General features: G+C 39.0%; 1 protein-coding gene across 4 annotated transcripts in view; it reads right to left on the minus strand.

The window, feature by feature from the left end:
* CC2D2A (coiled-coil and C2 domain containing 2A) overlaps positions 1 to 21,655 on the minus strand; it is a 155,467-nt gene that overhangs the window by 91,244 nt on the left and 42,568 nt on the right. For all 4 annotated transcript variants that reach the window (XM_050947299.1, XM_050947302.1, XM_050947301.1 and 1 more), the window contains 5 exons: positions 21,133 to 21,342; positions 15,897 to 16,003; positions 9,178 to 9,318; positions 8,205 to 8,361; positions 670 to 908 (listed from right to left, as the gene is read on the minus strand). In XM_050947299.1, coding sequence (XP_050803256.1) covers positions 670 to 908; positions 8,205 to 8,361; positions 9,178 to 9,318; positions 15,897 to 16,003; positions 21,133 to 21,342 — 854 coding nt within the window. The remainder of the gene's footprint in view (positions 1 to 669; positions 909 to 8,204; positions 8,362 to 9,177; positions 9,319 to 15,896; positions 16,004 to 21,132; positions 21,343 to 21,655) is intronic.

The raw sequence follows: 21,655 nt of genomic DNA on the forward strand, positions 1-21,655 counted from the left end.
AGTGTATCTACAGATATGCGTCCTCATTCCCACAGGGAGCTGTCACAGAGCTGGACTCCATAATATATAAAGAGCTACCAAAGTTCAGCGAATGGCCTCTCCACTTTGCACCTGTTCTTCCTAGTGACACTGGTACTGAAATTCTTCCACTGCATGTAGGGCCCTCCTTGACCATGGAGGAACCTGCAGGATTTTGCCCAACGTTCAAATATACGCAGGATCTTAAATGTGACCTACAAAGGAACTTAATAGAATTATACCAACTGTAGAAAGAAGATGCTGAACATTCCAATAGCTAGGCTAAGCAGGGTGTTCAGAATGTATTTCTAAAGTTGAATTAATTTAAATTAAATATAAATAAATAAATAATATTCAAACTAAAAATATAACAGAAGATTGATAATGACAAAATAATAAGTACTTGCAGTGTCGCAGATGTGTTAGTCCCAGGATATGAGAGAGACAAAGTAGATGAGGTAATGTATTTCTGTTGGTGGAAACGACAAGCTTTCAAGCTTCAAAGACCTGAGAAAGAGCTCTGTGAACCATGAAAGTTTGTACCTTCCACCAAAAGAAGTTGGTCCAATAAAATATATTACCTCATCTACTTAACATAATAAATGACAAACTAATCTGTAGAGAACCATAAATGTCTCAGAGCAATCTTACCTGGGGCACAGATCATTAGGAGTTACACTTCCCATCAGGCTCAACTCAGGAATTAAAACAGGTTCTCCAGGTTTCCTCCTGATGTTGATGGCTTTTTCTCTAACTTGTTGCTCTACCTCCAGGCTATCAGCCAGCTTAGGAGGGATGGGTTTTACTGGTTCCTCAACATATTCTGAGTTCTCTGCTTCTTCTTCCTCTTGGTCTTGACTTTGTTTTATTTTCTTTTTCTTCTTGGTCTTCTGCATATAGAAAATACAGAGTTTTCCTCCAAATTGTTCTACTTGCAATTGTTTTGATCAAAATACACACTATGTTTAGTTATTTCTGACTGTTCTACTTTCCTTACACATTGCAAATGGTTAGTTGGCAATTACTTTTTATTATTCTTAAAGGATTATATAAAGTTCTCCCACTCTTCGGTCCAACTTCATTTATTCTGCGGCTAGTACTTCTCTGCATTCTTATAGCTAAACAACAGGCTTAACTTGACTATCTCAAAGAATACACTTACAAATTCTGAATTTGCCTTGGTGATCATTGTGAGGCTTTCCATTTTCTCTTTAGCCTGAGCCACCAAGTTTGTCCTCTGTTAGGGCTGATAGCCATTCCCAGGATCATACTTGACTCTTTAATTGACATAGGTAAAGACTGACACAATTACTACTGCAATTCTTCTGGTCCCCAGTGATCCAAAGTCCAAGAAACAGAACCCAGATCTCCCACAGAGAAGCTGTATTTACACTAAGCCATTAAGCCAGCTATTTGATGTTTTAAACGTGATTACAATTATTAGATATTATGTATAAGACTGCGAGTTTGTCATGGAGGTCACTGATTCTGTGACTTTGTGTTACCTCCGTGTCTTCTGCAGCAGCCGGTGTCGCTGCCTCAAGGGCTGCCTAAGGAGCTCAGGCAGCTCCAGTTCCTGGGCCAATCGCACTGGCTGCTGCTGGGGCAGTCTTGGGTCACAGCCCGCCCCACCCTCCCAGCAGCAGGAGTTTGGGTTGGGGGCTCAGGGATGGGGGTTCGGCACGAGAGGAGCAGCGCTTACCTTGGGAGAGGTGAAGTGGCAACATATCCCTCCCTCAACTCCTAGCTCCGCACGCTGCCTCCACCCACAGGTACCGCACCCGCAGCTCCCACTGATTGCAGTTCCTGACCAATGGGAGCTGCAGAGCTGGCAGCGAATGGAGCTAGGAGCTTAGGGAGGGACGTCGTCATCCCAGAAGCTGGATAGGGAGCCTGCCAACCCCGTCAACCCTCTCCCCTAGCACCAGCAGGGGTCCCGGGCTGCTCACACCCACAGTGCCCCTCGGGCTGCCACCCCCTGCAGCACCTGCAGCACTCCAGGGCTGCCGCTGCCCCCAGCACCTGCAGCGCCTCCTAGGCCTCCCCCGGGCCGCCCCCCCTCACCCCTAGTACCCGCAGCACTCCCAATATTTAGTCAGGGGTATAGTACAAGTCATGGACAGGTCACGGGCCGTGAATATTTGTTTAGTGCCCGTGACCTGTCCATGACTTTTACTAAAAATACGCGTGATTAAAATGTAGCCGTAATCATGTATACAATGTATAAAATCAGTTCTCTTCTCTCCTCTGTTAGTAAATGCAATCATTTTTCAGTTTTGGTCTTACTGACTGCCCAGCTGCGCCAATGTTCCTGCTGCTATCAGAAGCATTCAGATTTACAAGATGGTGCATTTATCCCAGGAAGCAATGACTCTGAAAAAGATATGGGGGTCACAGTGGATAATCAGGTCCCAGTGCAAAGCTGTGGCCAAAAGGGCTAATGCAATCCTTGGATCATGAAGAGGAGAATCTTGAGTTAGACTAGAGAGGTTATTTTGCCTCTGTGTTTGGTACTAGTGGGATCAGTGCTGGAATACTGCATCTAGTTTTGGTGTCCCCAATTCAAGATGGATAGTGATAGATTGGAGAGGGTTCAGAGAAGAACCATGAGAATTATTAAAGGATTAGAAAATATGCCTTCTAGTGAAAGACTCAGGAAGCTCAATCTATTTAGCTTAAAGAAAAAAGTTAAGGGGTGACTTGATTACAGTCTAAGAACCACATGGGGAACAAAAGTTTGATAATGGGCTCATCTATGTAGCAGAGACAGGTATAACATGATACAATGGCTGGAACAAATTCAGGCTGAAAATAAGGCATAAATATTTAATAGTCAGGGGAATTACCCACTGGAACACTTTATCAAGGTTCATGGTGGAGTCTCCATTATTGAGTATCAGAGGGTAGCCGTGTTAGTCTGGATCTGTAAAAGCAGCAAAGAATCCTGTGGCACCTTATAGACTAACAGACGTTTTGGAGCATGAGCTTTCGTGGGTGAATACCCACTTCCTCAGATGCATTCCCCACGAAAGCTCATGCTCCAAAACGTCTGTTAGTCTATAAGGTGCCACAGGATTCTTTGCTGCTCTCCATTATTGGCCATTTTAAAATCAAAGATTGAAGGTTTTTCTAAAATATACGCTCTAGGAATTACTTTGGGGAAGTTCTGTGGCCTGCATTATACAGGAAGTCAGTGTACATGATCACAGTAGTCCCTTCTGACATTGGAGTCTATGAACTTACAACTGAATATGGGGATTGGAGCAGTATAATTCTTATCTGCTTGGTAGACTTTACCTGCCATGGAGCACCATGTATCTAATTAATAGTACAGTAACTGCTGATCAGTCAATAGATCGCATGAATGTCTCTCTCAGAAATACTGTTTTAGGGAATGTTCAAATAACAACATGACAGTTTTGTTGAAATATTTGTTTTACATTGGTATAAATTTATTAATTGAATGCTATGATTAACAAATTTTAATGACAGATGAGACCATCATGATCATAAGCACTTGCATAGCACAGACCGCAGAAATTCTCCCTTTGATTCCCACATCTAGTTAAACTAGACTCATAGACTCTAGGACTAGAAGGGACCTCGAGAGGTCATCAAGTCCAGTCCCCTGCCCTCATGGCAGGACAAAATACAGTCTAGACCATACCTGATAGACATTTATCTAACCTACTCTTAAATATCTCCAGAGATGGAGATTCCACAACCTCCCTAGGCAATTTATTCCAGTGTTTAACTACCCTGACAGTTAGGAACTTTTTCCTAATGTCCAACCTAAATCTCCCTTGCTGTAGTTTAAGCCCACTGCTTCTTGTTCTATCACTAGAGGCTAAGGTGAACAAGTTTTCTCCCTCCTCCTGATGATACCCTTTTAGATATCTGAAAACTGCTATCATGTCCCCTCTCAGTCTTCTCTTTTCCAAACTAAATAAACCCAATTCTTTCAGCCTTCCTTCATAGGTCATGTTCTCAAGACCTTTAATCATTCTTGTTGTTCTTCTCTCGACCCTCTCCAATTTCTCCACATCTTTCTTGAAACATGGTGCCCAGAACTGGACACAATACTCCAATTGAGGCCTAAGCAGGGCAGAGTAGAGCGGAAGAATGACTTCTCATGTCTTGTTTACAACACACCTGTTAATGCATCCCAGAATCACGTTTGCTTTTTTTGCAACAGTATCACGCCGTTGACTCATATTTAGCTTATGGTCCACTATGACCCCTAGATCTCTTTCTGCCATACTCCTTCCTAGACAGTCTCTTCCCATTCTGTATGTGTGAAACTGATTGTTCCTTCCTAAGTGGAGCACTTTGCATTTGTCTTTATTAAACTTCATCCGGTTTACCTCAGACCATTTCTCCAATTTGCTCAGATCAATTTGAATTTTGACGCTGTCCTCCAAAGCAGTTGCAATCCCTCCCAGTTTGGTATCGTCTGCAAACTTAATAAGCGTACTTTCTATGCCAACATCTAAGTCGTTGATGAAGATATTGAACAGAGCCAGTCCCAAAACAGACCCCTGCGGAACCCCACTTGTTATACCTTTCCAGCAGGATTGGGAGCCATTAATAACTACTCTCTCAGTACGGTTATCCAGCCAGTTATGCACCCATCTTACAGTAGCCACATCAAAATTGTATTTGCCTAGTTTATCGATAAGGATATCATGCGAGACCATATCAAATGCCTTACTAAAGTCTAGGTATACCACATCCACCGCTTCTCCCTTATCCACAAGACTCGTTATCCTATCAAAGAAAGCTATCAGATTGGTTTGACACGATCTGTTCTTTACAAATCCATGCTGGCTATTCCCTATCACCTTACCACCTTCCAAGTATTTGCAGATGATTTCTTTAATTACTTGCTCCATTATCTTCCCTGGCACAGAAGTTAAACTAACTGGTCTGTAGTTTCTTGGGTTGTTTTTATTTCCCTTTTTATAGATGGGCACTATATTCGCCCTTTTCCAGTCTTCTGGAATCTCTCCCGTCTCCCATGACTTTCCAAAGATAATAGATAGAGGCTCAGATACCTCCTCTATTAACTCCTTGAGTATTCTAGGATGCATTTCATCATGCCCTGGTTGTACAACTGTTATTTCTAACACCCATGCTTGCTTTTCTTTTGCATTACTCTGCTCTATTTTTTTTATCATCTTTCTTCCTTCTGCTCCTTTTATTATGCCCACCAAATTATCTAGAAACTCTTTAGACTATAATCTAAGATATCAAAACTCAATAATGATAGTAAACTATCAGGATATCTGAGGCTAAAAAACAAAAACAAAAAACAAAGCACCACAACCCCCATACACCAAAAAAGTGCTCTCCTGGCATGGAGTGAAGGTCTATATACCCGCACCTAACTTAAAAAAATAAAGGACCTGAGGTGGTTGAGGATCATAGATACTTTTGTAATCTCAGTTTCAAACATGTAAGGCCTTGTCTGGTCTGTAACTTATAGAGATGATGCTTGCTTATATTTACATAGAAACACCTAAAAATCTATTTTGTAAAAACATGCTTGACAACAGTTAAGTGAGGCCTGGTAAAATATGAGTAACGTAAAGTGAGACAATTTAGAGGCAAGTTGAAGATAAATTAGGACACAATTCCTGGTTATGTTGTAAACATGTTTTGGTCCTAACTAGTTTTTACAGGTGTTTTAGATAAAATGTTAAAGGTCTGGAAAATGCTATCTATATTGATAGTTACTGGTATGGTATTTACACAGATGTTAACTAAAATGACAATTAATGTTAAATAGCTAATGTGAAAGTAAAATATATTTAATTATGATAAAATGTGGACATAATGTTAATTAATTAAGGGGTATTATTATAATTGATTATAAAAAGGGCAGTACACTAATTTTAGATTAGACACACCCATCCACCATCAAGGTACCATTAGAGAAACGACTATATTCGTTCTTCTCAATTAGGGATTAATCACCCCTAAATGCAGTACTTCATCTAAAAATGAGAGTATAAACACAGTGTATGGTTATACTGTAATGCCTGCTTGCTTAAATATTTTATATTAAATAAAGTTTTTAATTTTAGCACTCTGTACCATTCACAGACCTCCACTACATTAAACTAGCTGTAAATACTCTGGAGGCTCAAACCTTAAAGAATTCAGTTTGGTTTTATTCCTTATTTTTAAGTTACTAATTGGGAACACATAAATCAAAGGTTACAGGTCCCAAAAGGAACTGTTTTTCTCCCCTTCTTCATCCATTCAAAAAGCCACTGCAAAGAACACCCTGGCTTCTGGCTCCAACCACATCATCCCCCTTTCTGCATCCTTCCACTGGTGCCCCTTCTCCACTGCATCAAACATTATTTGCCTTTGCTTTTAAGGTTCTTTCTGGCTTAGCCTCACCCTGCCTATTACCTCTTATATGTTATTGAGCTGTCAACCCCCACCTCTGCTCTATCAACAAAAGCATCTTTCATTGCCCATAGACAAATTTCCCCTCAACACCTTCATTCTTCCTCCAATTACAATCTTTATACATAGGAGAAGCTCTCCCAAAAATTAGCATAGCCACTACTGTATCTTCCTTCAAATCTCACCTTTACAACTCAACTCTGCTATGAGAGCTACAAGACACTCATCAATGGCTAGGCAGCTCCTGTGTTGGATTACATTGATCATAATTGTCTTCCTGGTATCTTGCAATTCCCCCCATCTATTCATTATTTCTACCTGTTATCTCTCATAATATATTTAGATTGTAAACTCTTTGGGGCAAGATTTGTCTTTACATCATGTGTCTGTACAATGATTAGAACAAGGGGGCCCTTATTACTAATGATGATATGTAGGTACTATCATATCACAAATAAACCAACACCAGAAGGTCCCCAAACTCAGGACAGTTGGGGCAAAGGGAGTTGCTGAGGGAGTGTAGCCCATAAGTGGGAATATTTACAGGCCATCTTTGTTGAAGTGGTATTAAGACAAAGGCTAAAAGCATTTATCCATCTTTCTCCCTCTGCCTTTCTATGCTAACAACCATGACATACTAAAACTGGCACTTTTCAGGTAGATTATTTTATTAGTCCCGGGGAGAATGAGTGGCCCCAGAAGAAACAAAGTGACAGCGGTAACAAAAACCATTTGTTATTAATGAAAATATATTACAGAGTTTAATAAATGCCCCCCAATCTTAATTGACAAGGCCCCTATTATTTGACACATGGGCTTCTCCTGAACAGAAATGATAGCTGGTGCCTGAACAAAACGATAGTTGGTGCAAAACACCACTAAAAGAAGCTGCATGGGCAAAGTGCAATTGAAATCCTTACACTACTCAGACACCTCCTCCTCCGAGTTCCTAGTGCTTCTCAAAGGAAGTGTGGAGGGAGCAGGGCCATGACCTTTCCTATTCTGGGACCAGAGCTGCCCAGGCTTGCAAAGGGCACACATTGCATTCTTTAAAAGGATGATATTGTGGCTGTACTGCCAGGAAGCTCTGGAAAGTATTGTGGCTTCTCTAGACAATAATCTCTGGCGATCATAGTTGGTTCTGTGCACCTTGGAATCCTCTCCTCTTGCACACAGCTGTATCTTCAAGGAACAACTGAGCCCTTAATTTGTATTCTAAGACAAATATTAATAAAGCTCTGAACAAGTGAAAAACTAGTACATTGCATTTTCTAGTTTTAAATAGTTATTTGATGTAACTGGACATTAGGTATTGAAGTTCACCAGAAACATCTTATTGTTTCACTGTTAACTATGAGAAATATATTCATTTTAACTCCTGAAGTAACAAGGAAAATCATTCACAATCACAGGGACTTGAATTTAACATGCATACAGCAAAATGGTTTAATCTAATCTAATGAAACCATTTAAGTGCTGAAATGTAAGCGAAGAAGTTTGAAAACCAACATCAGACAAAACAACCACCATTACAGAATAAACATCTTAGAGAAAGTTTAACTTGTTCTACTCCACTACAGCTATTTCACTTAAATAAGTTAATTTAGTAACAATCCTAAACAGAAATAATTTACTCAACTGAACTCCATTACACTTAACAATTTGTGATGGTTATACTCATCTTCAAGCTATTTGTACCATAACAAGAGAGATCTTAAAAATACACTTGGCAATAATGCAATTTTATAGGCTGTGTTGTTTACACAAACCTGTGCCTTTTTCCAAGATTTCCACTCTTGTAGCTCAGTTTTGTATTCTTCCATTTTCTTTTCATACTCTTCTATGTATTCTTCTAATAGTTCATTTATTTCAGCCTGAATTTCTGCTTCATAGATTTTTTTATCTGATCTCTGGTCAACCTCTTCCCTTCAAAACAATTAATTATAATTTACAAATATATTGTACCCTACTGTTGGTTCCTTTCATTATAACAATAATGTATTCTGTTGATAAATGCATTCACATTTAACCTATGCTTTCATGTACCGGTAAGTTTTCAAGCAATTTTCAGCATATAGGATACAGCAGTATTACTAGGTTATCTTTGTCATAGTTTCTGAAGCTCTGAATGCAAAGAAGGCCTTTGGAATCCTAATAAACTTCTTATTATGAAATAACAAACCCTATAGAGTCCTGAGCCATGCCAAGGGCTCGTAAGTGCTACAATAATACTAATAAATAATAGTAATAATAATATATAAAGAATACTAAAATTATTCCTCAAGACAATTTTTAATGGTCAGCAGTAATTAGTAATTCTTTTTCCCTTGTCTTGCACATTATAATGAAATTGTAATAAACACAGAGGTAGTTACATGAGTGCATAAAATGTGTGAGATATTCTAAGAACAACAATTTATATCTAGTATTTAGTTATAAGATTTCAAAATGGTGTGAGAGATAAGGTTAGTTTTAAGAATTGTGATAGATGCTAATTGACAGCAAATAGTAACTATCCACAACGAACTAAACAATTCTGACTTTGGACATTACCCTCTAGTAATTTCTCTGTTATTGTAATTACTTGTTGTCTTAAAAAAGAAAAAAAGTTATACGAGAACTTGTTACTAAAAGCTTATCGTTGTGCCTTGTTTGTGTTACTTGTGAACTCTTAAATATGGCAACATGCAATAAAATCCCACTGCTAGCACATGAAGTAACAAAAATGTTATCAAAACATACTTTCTCAAATAGAGTTTCATGGGTGTGTTAGTAAACTTCTGAAAGTCACGCAGGGATTTCATTTCTTTCCAAACTTTTATAATAGTCTTCAGCAACGTTCGGTCTTTTTCTTGTTCAGCATCACGAAGTCTTCTGGTTTGCCTATAAATATATATGTGTAGAAACTTAAACTTGCATAACTAGATGGAACAATACAGCGAGAACTTATAATACTGAAAAAAGACATGGTGTGGTTTTCAATCTAATTGATGGACTTCACTACAATCCAAGATAGTATAACAAACTCAAACTTGAAGATGACAGGATGTGGCTTTTGTTAAAGCTCTGTATTCTATTTTGCTGAATTCTGGACAATGTGACTTTAATTACAGTTAATTATCTTGAGCTCTCCATCTCTTATACAAAGGCTTATTAAAACCATACATTATTAAAAACATTTTAAAGTCAATGTGTGTAAACACCAACCCAGGATAATTATGCTTCTGCTATGAAGTAATGTAAATCAAGCCATGGCCCCAGAGGATTCGAAACACTAACAAAATTAACTTCTTTTGACTTGGAAGGGATATTTGACTTGGAATCATTTCTGTCTTCCATTGCATTATGGTATTGGTATTGCCTTTCCTTAAGCACTTACATATACACTTATGTACTTCTTGAAGACCAGACTAAACATTTCCTATGTAAATGACTATTTTGGATGAACATAATCTTTTGTCAACACTGTCCTGGCTGTAACAATTGACTTTTTTTTAAATGATATAACCTAAAAGATAGTATTCTATAATATGGTACTACAATACCCTCTAAGTTAAGACCTGGATATTCAGTAGCTTATATTCATTACTTGTACTAACTTTGCTTCTGTTTTTAAATAATTTTTATAGAGATTAAATACAGACCTTCCAAGATACTGCACTCCGCAACCTGTATTGGCAAGTATGATTCAGTGTCTTACACAAGAGGCCCATCAATTTATTAATATGGCAAATGAGATCACTGGTACTGGAACTGCTGACTATCGTGGCTTGCCACACTCCAGGGAAATTACTCTCAGTTTACCAGAAGTCCACTGCATGTTTCCAGTCAAGAACCAAAATGTATCTTCCTTTCCAGTTTATCAGAGGGGTAGCTGTGTTAGTCTGTATCCATAAAAACAGTGAGGACTCCAGTGGCACCTTAAAGACTAACAGGTTTATTTGGGCATAAGCTTTCATGGGTAAAAAAAACACACCACTGAAGTGCATCTGAAGAAGTGGGGTTTTTTACCTTCAAAAGTTTATGCCCAAATAAATTTTTCAGTCTATAAGGTGCCACCGGACTCCTCGATGTTTTTTTCCAGTTTGTTTGTTACAGTGTTGTTTGTTTTGTATTTGTTTTGCTCCCTCTCTTGGATTCCTTTGTGCTAGTTTCCTATGTAACATATATTGTTTTTAATACATGTGTTAATATGACCAAGTGGAAACATCTACATTGCTATTTTTAGCCACACAGCTTGAGTTCTGAGAGCTCGAGTCAGTTGACCTAGGCTCTGAGACTCGCTGACAGTTTTTTTTGCTGTGTTGATATACCCTAAGTTTCAATTCAATAATATCTTTAATAAAATATTTAAATTATAAAGATGATTCTTTAAAAATATGCTTAATTTTAATATAATCAGAGCCTTTGCATTATTCTCTTGACATGGGCATATGTAAAAACTAAATATGATTCAGCAGTTAAAAGCAGAGTGGCCCTGCGGCATAAAGTAAACACCTCTTATTGCAGCAAAAAACTACACTTTATAGCCCTATGATTTCATATGGTCTGGCGTGACAGCAACATATGAGAAACTAAGGGTACATCTACACTATGGGATTATTCCGATTTTACATAAACCGGTTTTGTAAAACAGATTGTATAAAGTCGAGTGCATGCGGCCACACTAAGCACATTAATTCGGTGATGTGAGTCCATGGTCCGAGGCTAGCGTCGATTTCTGGAGCATTGCACTGTGGGTAGCTATTCCATAGCTATCCCATAGTTCCCGCAGTCTCCCCTGTCCCTTGGAATTCTGGGTTGAGATCCCAGTGCCTGATGGGGCAAAAATCATTGTCGCGGGTAGTTCTGGGTAAATGTCGTCACTCATTCCTTCCTCCGGGAAAACAAAGGCAGACAATCATTTTGCGCCCTTTTTCCGTGGATTGCCCTGGCAGACGCCATAGCACGGCAACCATGGAGCCTGTTCAGCTTTTTTTTTTACTGTCACCATATGTGTACTGGATTCCGCTGACAGCGCTGCAGTATCGTCTCTACACAACAGCATTCATTTGCTTTTGCAGGATAGCAGAGACAGTTATCAGTCATTCTGTACCGTCTGCTTCCATTGTAAATTGGCAATGAGATGACGGCTATCTGTCATTCTGTACCATCTGCTGCTATCACGAGTGCCCCTGGCTGAGGTCGGCCGGTGGCGCACAGACAAAAATGGGAATGACTCCCCGAGTCAATCCCTCCTTTATGGTATCTAAAAATAGAGTCAGTCCCTGCCTAGAATATGGGGCAAGTGTACTAGAGAACCAGTGTATCAGAGAGCACAGCTGCTCTGTGTCAGATCCCATAGAAATGATGAGCTGCATGCCATTCACGGGAGTTGCTCCTGCAACAACCCCCCCGTTGCTTCCCTCCTCCCCAACCTTCCTGGGCTACCGTGGCAGTGTCCCCCCACATTTGTGTCATGAAGTCATAAAGAATGCAGGAATAAGAAACAGTGACTTGTAAGTGAGATAAAATGAGGGGGAGGCAGCATCCCGCTGCTATGACAGTCCAGGCAGGACATTAAGAGGTGTGGGGGAGAGGAGCCCAGCATCCCACTGCTATGATAGTCCAGGCAGTACAGAATCTTTTCTTTACACATGAAAGGGAGGGGGCTGATTGAAGCTCAGCCCCCAGTTGCTATGATGAAGACGGTTGGTTACCAGCCATTCTGTACCATCTACTGGGAATGACCAGGAATCATTCCTATTTTTAACCAGGCACTCCGCCCCCCCCGCCGGCCTCACCTGAGGCCAGCCAGGGGTATTCAGCAGCTATCAAGCATATTGTACCGTCTGCCACCAGGGAGGGAAGAGGAGCGGATACTGCTCTTTACTGCTGCAGCATCGCATCTACCAGCAGCGTTCAGTACACATAGGGGTGACATTAAAAAAAGTCAAGAAACAATTTTTTCCCTTTTCTTTCGGGGTGGGAGGAGGGAGGAGGTACATTGACGAGCTATACCCTGAACCATGCCGGACAATGTGTTTGAACCTACAGGCTCCCAATGCCTGTAGGTTCAAACACATGATAGCAGCAGACGGTACAGAACGACAGATAGCCGTCATCTCATTGCCAATTTACAATGGCAGCCAAGAATGCAAATACTTTTCGGAGACTACTGTGGACTGTGGGATAGCTGGAGTCCTCAGTACCCCCTCCCTCCCTCCCTGACTGTCCATTTGATTCTTTGGCTTTCCGTTATGCTTGTCACGCAGCACTGTGTAGCCTGGAGATTTTTTCAAATGCTTTGGCATTTCGTCTTCTGTAACGGAGCTGTGATAGAACAGATTTGTCTATCCATACGGCGATCAGATCCAGTATCTCCCGTATGGTCCATGCTGGAGCTCTTTTTGGATTTGGGACTGCATCGCCACCCGTGCTGATCAGAGCTCCACGCTGGGCAAACAGGAAATGAAATTCAAAAGTTCACGGGGCTTTTCCTGTTTACCTGGCCATTGCATCCGAGTTCAGATTGCTATCCAGAGCAGTCACAGTGGTGCACTGTGGGATACCGCCCAGAGGCCAATACCGTCGATTTGCAGCCACACTAACCCTAATCCGATATGGTAGTATCGATTTTAGCACTACTCCTCTCGTTGGGGAGGAGTACAGAAACCAATTTAAAGAGCCCTTTATATCGATATAAAGGGCCTCGTAGTGTGGACGGGTACAGCGTTAAATCGGTTTAACGCTGCTAAAATCGGTTTAAACGCGTAGGGTAGACCAGGCCTAACCAAAGCATACTCAACGAGTCCAATGACATCAACAAAAATGGAAAGGTTCTCAGAGTTTAATTGAGAGCATTTCAGCAACCAATTAGCTTCCTAGGACCAGAAAGGAACAATACACTTTTAAATAAAAAAGGAAGTCCTCTTTTCTATCCGGAAGTGAAGGATACCACCAATCACTTACTTATATATAGAAACAACATGCTTCTAATTAAGAACAAGCATCCAAGGGACAAATGGAGTTTATGAAACAGTTAATTTATCTCATGTCTGTAGTTATCAAGGACCAGTATTTGCAATGACTCTGTCATGTAAAGTAATGCATAGGACCTGAAGAGAGTCATTTAAAAAATGCCTTCATGCACATTTGTTTTTGCACAGAAGACACGAACACAAATTAGATTCCATGGCCAAATGCATTTTCTTTTTCTGTAATGTATTTGTTCATAGTAAATAAAGTCTAATGAGGCACTGAAAACCAAATGAGATCTTGAATTTATCCAGTTTTACAGCCAGGATGACTGAGACAGAGGTCAAGTTATTTTCCACAAAGTCTCACAATGAGTAAGCATCCCAGTATGAAATCAGTTTTTACCCAGAACTCTTTTGATTCCTAGCTGTAATTTGAGCTCCAACCACTACCATAGCGATCACTATAAAAAAGTCAACACTAAATAACACTCTGATATTTAGGATACCATCATTAAGTCCTAATTATAAGTAGTGGGAAATACTGTAATCTCTCAGGTACAATAGTATGGTACTGTTGGCAAATGTTAACTATTTAATGGTGACCATGGTGCTCTCTCTACTTAATGTATTCAGTAGGTTCAGAAATCCTAAGAATCTTTTATTGTGACCTAAGCATTAGGTAATTAAAACTACAGCATTAAATATTTTAATTAAAGGAGTATAATTTAAGAGACTTTAGCATCTAAACTATACCTGGGGATTATACAAACATGTTGATAGTCTAAAGTTTTCCTTTCATAGTCAACAGGCATTTTTTTCTACCTGCAGAATAGTCGCTAAGGATTAATCTTGCTGTTCACTGCATACAAGTGCACCCCTGTGCCCAAATGCAGCTTCAATGACTTCAGTAGGATTCTGTGTGGGTAGAAGAGTGCACTCCTATGCTAGATCAGGGCCTAAGCTTCAGTCCTGCTATGAGCTCCATGCAGGTAGGCTCTTACATCTGCAGAGAGCGTCACTGATTCAAAACTAAAAATATATATACATTCTTAAGGCCCAGGAGTTCTGACGGGAGTGCTGAATGGGGCCTTTAGTTAGCAATGACTCCAACTATGTAAGATAAAATCCCCCTTTTGAATTAAATTAAAATTTAATTTGCCACAATTAGGCCAAACAGGAGGGAATAACAGCTGTTCCCAACTGATGACAGATACTGCTCAGATGTTGACAATTCTGTCAGAAAACGAAAAATGTTCCAAAACTTTTTCCAGAAATACGTTGTTCCTTTAGGAGCAATAAAACATTCACAAATTTCACTAACACGTTTTAAAAATCATTCTTTACAACAAGCAGAAGGAAAATTTACCATTTAACGTTGTATTATCACAAGCTAAATAAAAATTATGTAAATTTTGCTTGTAATAGATTGGAGACTGAAACCAATCACATCTAAAATTAATCCAAGTCCCCACAAAAGTGTACAATTTGGGGGAAAAAATAGTTTAGTACACATGAAAAGTGATAGCTTATTTGACTCCACATGAAAAATGCCAAATTGATAGGCCTGTAGACTGAAGTTTTCTTTTTTCTCAACAAAGCACTGGTGACATCAGTGCATATTTCCCTCACACCTTACCATATTCACCACATAAAGGCAATTAAGAGTGAACATTACAAGAGTTTAGTGCAGTTTAGCTTATGTCTATGAGTCCTGTATGATCTAATACCAATTGGTTTCTGACTTGGGTTTAGGCTCTTAGAAAGCTCATATGCTTGACAATGAGCTTTATCCCATAGGGATGTAATGTACTGACTACATGTAACAACAGCCTCTGTTGGCTGGAATCAGACTTGATTATGTTTGTAATTAAATTGCTCTCTAGTATTTGGCCTACCAAGAAGAAAAATCCTTAGAGTAAAACTCCCACTGACTTCATTTGGGCCAAGAATTCACCCTTACTGTTATAAACTGAGATTCTCCAAGTGGAGAAATCTGAATGCCCCATATTGCATAGTTGTAGTGTAGCTGACAACTGTAGTGTCTGTTGTTTGTGACTATTAATTTTTTACAAGAACACAGTAAAGTTAACAGTGAAAAAAAAGCAGAATAATAATTTCATTGCTTGGGTTTCCAGGACTACTATTTTCAACTAGACAATGGAATCCTGGGAAGAAGGGCATACATCATGTATACTAAATTTGTATCACTTTGAAACTTCATATACATTTATTAATCAAGTTAAATATATATGGCTGTCTGGTGCTCTATATACATTTCTGATGATTCATCAACCAGTAAAAAAAAACAAAATTAAAATGATTTTTGGAATGTAATCTGAAACACTGCACATTCTGATTTTGTATACATATTTCTTTATTCGTAACCTGGGCTGTTTACTTCACATGCATAATACTTTACCACAAAGTGTCAAGTTTGGCATGGTTTAATAGTTCTGTACACGTGCAGAAAGAAAAAAAGTGATCTAATGAATCTGTACCTACCTGATTACAAATTTATATTCAGTTACGCTCTGTTGTGCTACAGAATTTGGGACACTGGTTCCACTGTTGTCCAAACTACTCTGTACAGCATTCCTCAGAGCATGAAGCTTAAACAAAAGGCAAAAACAAACCAACAATTCATAGATAGTTTCAAATTTTATGGAGGAAACTGTACTGCACACATTGTAACCTGAAATGAACCAGTTAGCCACTAAATGACAGGAAACTGCCACTCCAACAAGGTAATTGGAAACGGATGAAGGATTTAGTTTCTGTACCCACTTTGCATCTCCTCAAATGATGATTTCAGAGATTCATGAGTGAAATCAAAAACTACAGAAACCTCATAGATTAGTATTCATGGTTCAACAGTCATGACAGAAGTGAACTTGAAACAAGGGCAATGGAACTGCAAACAAATATTGAAGAGGATCACTCCTACTTATTTATAGACTAATGAAACAAGCACTGAGCTGCTTGTAAACATTTTGTCTACAGTACATCACCCTGATGGACAAAATGTTCTATGATCATTACTCAGCTGAAAGCAAAGCAAACTTTAAATAGCAAAAAAGGCTAAATATATTAATGTGGTAAATAAACACACTATGAAAAATCTGTTCAGGATTCAAATCTAACCAAATACTTCAGCATTTCTGCTGAGTATATCTATTTACCTTCCCTCCATCGTGCTGGTATCTAAGCATCTCACAAAAATTCATTAATTTTTCTTCACAACTTCCAGAGACGATAGGGAATTACTGTTACCCATATTTTACAGATAGGAATCTGAGGCACAGTGAGATTAAATGACTTGCTCGATGTCACTCAGGTAGGCTAAACTAAATCTGAGTCCCCATCTAGTGCCTTAACTACAAGACTCTTTCTCTCAAATAAAGTATTTCTTTCTGGTGTTTTCTTTCACCCTAATCTTGACAATAAGAATGTAAGAATGGCCATACTGAGTCAGACTGAAGGTCCATCCAGCCCACTATCCTATCCATTGACAGTGGCCAATGCCAGGTGCCCCAGAAGGAGTGAACCTAACAGGTAATGATCAAGTGATCTCTCTCCTGCCATCCATCTCCACCCTATGACAAACAGAGGCTAGGGACACCATTCCTTACCCATCCTGGCTAATAGCCATTAGTGGACTTAGCCTCCATCAATTTATCTAGTTCTCTTTTAAATCCTGTTATAGTCCTAGCCTTCACATCCTCCTCAGGCAAGGGGTTCCACAGGTTTACTGTGCACTGTGTGAAGAACTTCCTTTTATTTGTTTTAAACCTGCTGCCCATTAATTTCATTTGCTGGCCCCTAGTTCTTAAATTATGGGAATAAGTACATAACTTTTCCTTATTCACTTTCTCCACACCACTCATGATTTTATATACTTCTATCATATCCCTCCTTAGCTTCCTCTTTTCCAAGCTGAGAAGTCCTAGCCTCTTTAATCTCTCCTCATATGGGACCCGTTCCAAACCCCTAATCATTTTAGTTGCCCTTCTATGAACCTTTTCTAATGCCAGCATATCTTTTTTAAGATGAGGAAATCACATCTGTACGCAGTATTCAAGATGTGGGCGTACCATGGATTTATATAAGGGCAATAAGATATTCTCCATCTTTTTCTCTATCCCTCTTTTAATGATTCCTAATAGCCTGTTTGCTTTTTTGACTGTCACTACACACTGCGTGTACGTCTTCAGAGAACTATCCACAATGACTCCGAGATCTCTTTCCTGATTAGTTCTAGCTAAATTAGCCCCCATCATATTGTATGTATAGGTGAGGTTATTTTTTCCAATGTGCATTACTTTACATTTATCCACATTAAATTTCATTTGCCATTTTGTTGCCCAATCATTTAGTTTTGTGAGATTTTTTTGAAGTTCTTCACAGTCTGCTTTGGTCTTAACTATCTTGAGCAGTTTAGAATCGTCTGCAAACTTTGCTACCTCACTGTTTACCCCTTTCTCCAGATCATTTATGAATAAGTTGAATAGGATTGGTCCTAGGACTGACCCATGGGGAACACAACTAGTTACCCCTCTCCAATCTGAAAATTTACCATTTATTCCTACCCTTTGTCCCTGTCTTTTAATCAGTTCTCAGTCCGTGAAAGGATCTTCCCTCTTACCCCACAATAACTTAATTTACATAAGAGCCTTTGGTGAGGGACCTTGTCAAAGGCTTTCTGGAAATCTAAGTACACTATGTCCACTGGATCCTCCTTGTCCACATGTTTGTTGACCCCTTCAAAGAACTCTAATAGATTAGTAAAACATGATTTCCCTTTATAGAAACCATGTTGACTTTTGCCCGACAATTTATGTTCTTCTATGTGTCTGACAATTTTATTCTTTACTACTGTTTCAACTAATTTGCCTGGTACTGACGTTAGACTTGCCAGTCTGTTATTGCCAGGATCACCTCTAGAGCCCTTTTTAAAATATTGGCGTTACATTAGCTATCTTCCAGTCTCTGGGTACAGAAGCCGATTTAAAGGATAGGTTACAAACATAGTTAATAGTTCCGCAATTTGACATTTGAGTTCTTTCGGAACACTTGGATGAATGCCATCTGGTCCCAGTGACTTGTCACTGTTAAATTTATCAATTAATTCCAAAACCTTTTCTAGTGATACTTCAATCTATGACAATTCCTCAGATTTGTAACCTAGAAAAGCCAGCTCAGGTTTGGGAATCTCCCTAATATCCTCAGCCGTGAAGACTGAAGCAAAGAATTCATTGAATTTCTCCGCAATGACTTTATCATCTTTAAGTGCTCCTTTTGTATCTCGATCGTCCAGGGGCCCCATTGGTTGTTTAGCAGGCTTCCTGCTTCTGATGTACTTAAACATTTTGTTATTGCCTTTTGAGTTTTTGGCTAGCTGTTCTTCAAACTCCTCTTTGGCTTTTCTTATTACATTTTTACATTTAATTTGACAGAGTTTATGCTCCTTTCTATTTATCTCACTAGGATTTGACTTCTACTTTTTAAAAAATGCCTCTTTATCTCTCACTGCTTTTTCTACATGGTTGTTAAGCCACGGTGGCTCTTTTTTAGTTCTTTTACTGTGTTTCTTAATTTGGGGTATACATTTAATTTGGGCCTCTATTATGGTGTCTTTAAAAAGCATCCATGCAGCTTGCAGGGATTTCACTTTAGTCACTGTACCTTTTAATTTCTGTTTAACTAACCCCCTCATTTTTGCATAGTTCTCCTTTTTGAAATTAAATGCCACAGTGTTGGGCTGTTGAGATGTTCTTCCCACCACAGGGATGTTAAATGTTGTTATATTATGGTCACTATTTCCAAGTGGTTACGGTTACGTCTTGGACCAGCTCCTACACTCCACTCAGGACTAAATTGAGAGTTGCCTCTCCCCTTGTGGATTCCCATACCAGCTGCTCCAAGAAGCAGACATTTAAAGTATCGAAAAACTTTGTCTCTGCATTTCATCCTGAGGTGACATGTATCCAGTCAATATGGGAATAATTGAAATCCCCCACTGTTATTGAGTTCTTAATTCTGATAGCCTCTCTAATCTCCCTTAGCATTTCATAGTCACTATCACTGTCCTGGTCAGGTGGTCGATAATAGATCCTTACTGTTATATTCTTATTAGAGCATGGAATTACTATCCATGGAGATTCTATGGAACATGTGGATTCGTTTAAGATTTTTACTTCATTTGATTCTACGTCTTCTTTCACATATTGTGCCACTCCTCCTCCTCCTCCTCTCTTCCCCCACCCGCATGACCTCTTCTGTCCTTCTGATATATTTTGTACCCCGGAATGATTGTGTCCCATTGACTAGTCTCACTCCACCAGGTTTCTGTGATGCCTATTACATCAATATCCTCCTTTAACACGAGGCACTCTAGTTCACCCATCTTATTATTTAGACTTCTAGCATTTGTGTACAAGCACTTTAAAAAACTGTCACTGTTTGTCTGTCTGCCCTTTTCTGATGTGTCAGATTCTTTTTTATGTGAATGTTTCTCATCTGATCTGGCTCATACTTTATCCTCTCCCATCCTCTCCTCCTGACTAAAACCTAGAGAATCTCTATCAATAGACTCTCATCTAAGAGAAGTCTCTGTCCGATCCACATGCTCCTCTACAGCAATCGGCTTTCCCCCATCTCTTAGTTTAAAAACTGCTCTGCAACCTTTTTAATGTTAAGTGCCAACAGTCTGGTTCCACTTTGGTTTAGGTGGAACCCATCCTTCCTGTATAGGCTCCCCCATCCCAAAAGTTTCCCCAGTTCCTAATAAATCTAAATCTCTCCTGTCTACACCATCATCATCTCACAATGGGTGAAACAGACGTAAAACTACAGTAAGCCTCAGTTTGATAATTTCAGATACAGTACTAAACAAGAACGGGACAAGCAATTCCAATTTTCAGTTGATTGTAACTTTCTCAAATCATGATCCTGTGCCTTAAATTTCTCATGCTTGATCTTAAATTTTCTTATTCTCATGCCTGGAATAACTTCTCATATCCCAACGTCTTCATTTATTACACCACCAGGTTTTGGTGATAAATATATTAAGTGTGACAATATACAAATAAAATCATAATATTTAGCACAGATATAAAGCTGGAAACTATAATTTTATTTTAATGGAACCAAGTATTTATAAACATTTTCCTTAAAAATGTCAAGGTAAGGAATTCATGTCAATACAATGGAAACAAATAATAATTGTATTCCTTTTCACCTAGAACTGAGACTAAGCTTCACTCACCTTTCTCCATCTTTGTATGCTGTTTTTCCCTTTCTGCCTGTCTGAGTCACTGTACACAACTCGGTAAAGCCATATCTACCATTCACTGCAAAACATTTTTGATACTCTGTATAAAGGAAGCTATGTAAATTCTATTGTATTAAAACAATTATACTGACTTGTATCTCAGATCCCTTTAGAGATTTTAAATAAACAAACAGGTAGGTCTGCACTGAACATGGAGTAATGTTTCACTATGCTGTTGGACACATTTTAATCAGCTTTCAATTGAAATTCATTTGATCTGATGTTAAAGAACAAATATTTGGGGGGGGGTTAAAACTTTACAGAAAAACAGGATTATTTTCAACAAAATATATTATTCATGGCACAAAGCTAGAAGTTACATTGCTACATTTTGAAGACTCAAATTCAGTTTTAACCTTAAACTAGCTACTGAGTATCTCAACACGCTAGAGCATACAATGAAAATACCTTATCTGTAAGGAGTTTGGTAAGGTTTTGCTGTCTTCTTGCTAGATATTGATCATACAACTGAGCCAATCTGGCTGCCAGAACATGTTCACGGCTAAAACAGGGATGATGGGTGAATATTAACCCAGAAATATCAACGTCCAGTTGAAACTGTCCCTGAGGGTCCCCAGATCCAACAATATATTGGTTGGCATGCATAGGTTTCATTGCCTGAAATGAAGAAAATAAAAGAGTGAAATATTTAAGACTATTCTGACGTGTGCATTAAAGCTTGTAAAGATGGTCCTGTGACAGGCAATAACCCACTTGTCTATACCTAATCATAACATGCCTGTACCTGAGTTTTTAGAACAGAAAATGTATCTTGTTTAATCAAAAAAAATCCTTGCTTTAAGAATCCAGCTCTACAGACCTATCAACAGATCTTTTACACTACACAGTTAAAAAAGAACCAGATCTGTCCATCAATGGCAAACTCACCTGAATGTCCTGCTTAGTAACTTCAATTACTCTTGACTAAAAG

The sequence above is a fragment of the Gopherus flavomarginatus genome, chromosome 3 (genome assembly GCF_025201925.1).
Source record: "Gopherus flavomarginatus isolate rGopFla2 chromosome 3, rGopFla2.mat.asm, whole genome shotgun sequence".
NCBI classification, from domain to species: Eukaryota; Metazoa; Chordata; order Testudines; family Testudinidae; genus Gopherus; species Gopherus flavomarginatus.